General features: G+C 45.2%; 1 protein-coding gene across 1 annotated transcript; it reads right to left on the reverse strand.

Moving 5' to 3' along the window:
* Window positions 1–1,722: 1,722 nt before the first annotated feature.
* Window positions 1,723–3,664, reverse strand: LOC109488000 (tyrosine-protein kinase receptor Tie-1-like; the record flags this gene model as incomplete). The annotated part of the gene is made up of 3 exons (XM_019792142.1): window positions 1,723–1,854; window positions 2,786–3,040; window positions 3,353–3,664. Coding segments are annotated over 3 exons (699 nt in total), but the record flags the coding sequence as incomplete, so codon positions are not given.
* Between the last annotated feature and the right edge of the window lie 1,049 nt (window positions 3,665–4,713).

A 4,713-nucleotide genomic window follows, 5' to 3' on the forward strand; every position in this document is an offset into this window, starting at 1 on the left:
AGCTATTTATCTTTTGCCTCCAGCCAGATAGAAATCCGTCCTTAAGGCGCTCTTTGAAAATGAATCCGAAATATTTGGCATCTGTAATGGGATTCAACCAAATATTTTGGAAACCATGTCTACAGAGTGTGTCTCGTACATGGACCACCCAGTCCTGCTCTTGTCTAACGGCTTCGTGATATGCTTTCTTAACTATTCTGTCATCAGGGAGGTTGTTTAGTCTTATCCAATATTTGATCAGTTGCGTCTGGATATCTATGTACAGTGGGAATACGCCTAATTCGCCCCTTACAGCAGCGTTAACTGAGCTTGTAGTGACTTCACTACAGCAGCCCAAGCTCTTTTCTTCATTATCCTGACTACAGATACTACAGGTACTACCACTACAAAATCGGGCTTCCCATTTCTGTGACCTCTCGGTGTTCTTCACTACACTGACTACAGTGACTTCACTACAGCAGCCCAAACTCTTTTATTCGTGTCAATGTGAAGCATTCGTCGCTCGGTCGACAGGCCGTGCCTGTTCCGCAGAATCGTGATGCGTTGCCGGCCATGATGCGTCGAATGTCGTGCCTACCACACGCTCGGACGCCTTTGTATCGAGATTTGTACACGCTGGCGCCGTGTACCGACGCAGTGTACCCGTGAGGTGCGTTTGCCGGCGATTTCGTGACAGCAGTCACGAACGCCTATCGAACTCCGGCGCAGAGTCACTCTGTTTGCAAGTCCCAGGCGTGTCCCGCATATTCGTGATGCGTTGCCGGTCGTGATGCGTCGCGAACGTCTATCGAAATCCGGCGCAGCATCACTCGGATTGCAAGTCTGGCGTGTCCCGCAAAATTCGTGATGCGTTGCCGGTCGTGATGCGTCGCACAGTGTCTGCCGCACGCTCGCACGCTGTCGTGTCGGGTTGTGTCAACGCTGGCGCCGTGTACCCAAGTGCATTCGCCGGCGGTTTCGTGATGGCTTACACAAACGCTACGCCCCGAAACTTTGGTTACGTGTCCTGGCGATTTCGTGATTTGGGTGACGGGTGTTCTTGTGATATTTCACATTCTATGCCACTGGTACGCACTGGTACGCACTGGGCGCACTGGTACGCAATGGGCGCACTGGTACGCACTCGAACGCACTCGTACACACTGGGCGCACTGGTACGCACTGGGCGCAGTGACACCGGGCAGGCATGGCGAATACGATCGGGAAGTGGGCGCGAGGAACCCCGCGCGCCTGGATGCGCGCCGCGCTAAATTGGTGATGTCTTACATGGAACATGTGCCGAAATCTGCCAGTAACATCCTAGTACTGAAATGATATTCTGTCACCAAAAATAGGAGACCATAGCATGTCCAGGACAAAAGATACAAAAACTGGAAGTTCTGCTGCAGTTCCAAGGTCAGCCACCAGAAGGCCCATATTTGACCTTGAACTTTGTCTTCCTACGACATAACAGCATGCCAAATATCACCACAATCCATAAAGGCGTCCTGAAGTTATCACGGTTGCTACGAATATGCGGGAACACACACACACGCACACACTCACACACACACAGACACACCAAAAAACAATACCTCAATTTTTCATGGAGGTAATTATCAAGCTGCTTCAAATCTATTTGCCCTGTTTTGCACCCTTGGACACACAAAAAGTGATTGGATCGTGCATTATATGTATTAGAACAGCCATGACAAGCCCTTTTGAACATACTTATTTTTTTACCTGTCCCACAGTAAGTTCCACTGAAGCCCGGAGGACAGACACACACGCCTGTCTGATCATGACACACCCCTCCGTTATAACAGTCAGGACAGTCATTGGCACAGTCGGATCCGTACTTGTTCTCTGCACAGGCTGTAACATAATTTGTTTGGAACGGACGAAGAAGAGGAAAAAACTCGGAAAAACAATATGTTCGATAATTATGATGGTTGTTGTTTTCTTCAGAAGTTGTCTTAAATTTCCCATCACGCTTACTTAAAGTTGGACAGAATTGAACCATTATTCATGTTCACAAACTCATAACTGAATCATCCTAAGTGCACATCAAATGGAAATATGGAGAAACGCAACCGTCAACGCTTTGTTATGTGGTGTCATATCTACATATGGCAACATAAGTGCAACTCAATAAAGCAAATAATAATGTTTTATTTTCATTAATAAGAAGAATTCAGAGATCTCATACCTCCATGAAATATATGAGTTTTCGTAAATGTACACAGTACACTACAGTACAGAACAAAATAACACAGGTTTTTGTTTTCAAACACACAGCTTTTCTGCTAATACACAAAAATAGGTCTAAAATAGGTCAGGCTGTAATAGATCTGGTCAACTAAGGGGTCCACAGGGAGAACCTCATTAATCAAACCGCGCTGCCTGCACATCTGTTTTCCCTGCCTTGCAAAAGATACAAAAACCGGAAGTTCTGCTGCAGTATCAAGGTCAGCCACCAAGAGGCCCATATTTGACCTTGACCTTTGGCTTTTTAAGACCTACCAGAATACCAAATATCATCACAATCCATAAAGGCACTCTGAAGTTCTGCTGACTACAAATGTGCGGAAACACACACACACACACACACACACACAGACGCGCCAAAAACAATACCTCCATTTTTCATGGAGGTAATTAATGTGATGATCCACCCCACCCCCACACCCTTACGTATGCATCCATGTGTAAGGAAACGTCATAAGGTTTTTGTTGTGAAATTGCGGCCCACAAAGGACGACCGAGACGCCATCTTGAATGTGTACATGTACGTGAATAGACTTACCCCTAACTATGAGCCTCATGATGCCCTGTTTCCTGTCAGAATACGCCCCGTCATAGTAGCACTCATAGATCCCTTCATCTGAAGACTGGACGTTGTTGATGTTGAGTGTGAGAGCCGTCTGACCCTGTAGAACGACTCCGTTCTTCCTCCACTCCAAGTCTCCAGTCCTGGTGGATGCAGAGTTCCGAACCATCTCTAACGTTACCGAGTCTCCCACATTCACGGTACGGGAGAACAGCCGGGGCCTCGCGTCGGCTGAAATAGACAGTTTTCGTTTGTTGAACAATGACGCTGGGACTTGGGGATGCATCTATCTATCTATATCTAGACAGAGAGAGAGGGGGGATGGAGAGAGAGAGAGAGAGAGAAAGACAGACTGAGAGACAGAGACAGGGAGATAGAGACACAAATAGAGGCAGAGAGAAACAGAGCTAGAGAGAGGGAGAGAGAGAGAGACAGAGAAATAGAGACACAGATAGACATGCAGGCAGAGAGAGTGAGAGAAACAGAGAGTCTAATAACAATCAATACATATCATGAAATTTCGAATCTACAGAATATCCCTACCGTCTTCTCTCATCTTGAACGTGATAACTTTGTCCGTAACACCGTTTTGACGAACTATGCAGGAGATGGCGTTGGTAAGATGAACCGATGCGTTATTATTTCGGCTGTCATAATACCACACCCTTACACGCCGCGGGTTATTGTAGGTATTCCTGGCTGAAATAAACCCACGTCCTGACCCTGTGTCCAGTTCAAGCCCGAACTGATACCCTCTTTGGTTTATAATCGTTCCGGTGTGGTAGCAGTACAGCCAGGTGAAGGCGTTTTCCGGTATGTATGGAAACTCGCTGGTTATCGTCACGTCTGCTACTCCTGGGTAGTAAACACAGGTAGTATTACATTTCTATACAACGCAAGTCATTCGACGGAGAATAATAGATAGAAATATATTTCATGAGTTTTATAAAATATAAGTTTTGTACACGTCTACCTTCACATTGCTATCGGTACAGGCTTGTGTTTTAACACAACTCTCCAAGCAGAGGTTTGGGTTTTGGGGGTTTTGGCGTGTTTTTAGGCTTTTTATTGGGGTTTCTTTTTCTGCACTGGAATGTTTTTTCACCCAACCCAGTGCAAAAAAGAAACCCCTAAAACACGCCAAAAATAACCTAAACCTCTGCTTGGAGAGTATTTTAACACATCAATATACACGTATGGACTCATCTACACATGCGAGAATGAATTCATTCAAACCTTTTGTTATGTCAGACGTTAACAATTACTCATGACAAGTCAATTCACAGGTGTCGAAGAATCCGGAACTGAGAGCCCGATAAATGTCCCTAGCCTGAGTACCTTTGAGAAATGCTAACTTGTTACCTCCATGAAAAATGGAGGTATTGTTTTTGGCGCGTCTGTGTGTGTGTGTGTGTGTGTGTGTGTGTGTGTGTGTGTGTGTGTGTGTGTGTAAAATCATTTAGAAAAACTCATATATTTCATGGAGGTATGAGATCTCCGAATTCTTGTTTCAAATATTATCACTACTAGTCAATAGTGCCACGAGGCCCAAAGTAAACAGAGGGACGAAAAAACTGAATAGCATTTCAGTTATTAGTTGCAGCGTTAGACTGGCTGTCTTAGTCAACACAATGCCCCACTGTACTACTACGTGTACGTTTGTGTATAAGGACAACATGATGCCCCAGGCATGTTCTTCTTTTTGTCAGTCTGTGTATAGGGTTGTTACACATGGACAACTTTCAATGTTTTCTCATGACCTCTTTCTCAGTTCGTGTTAGGGAGTAAACAGTATCGTTAGATATAATCTGTGTTGGTATGTTTGGTAAACAAGGGCTGACATGCGCCATTGACCGTAGACATGGGCCAGGATGGATTTTTCACGTTTTTTAAATTCAATTTTC

This window comes from Branchiostoma belcheri, unplaced genomic scaffold (assembly GCF_001625305.1).
Source record: "Branchiostoma belcheri isolate BF01 breed outbred unplaced genomic scaffold, Haploidv18h27 scaffold906, whole genome shotgun sequence".
NCBI classification, from domain to species: domain Eukaryota; kingdom Metazoa; phylum Chordata; class Leptocardii; order Amphioxiformes; family Branchiostomatidae; genus Branchiostoma; species Branchiostoma belcheri.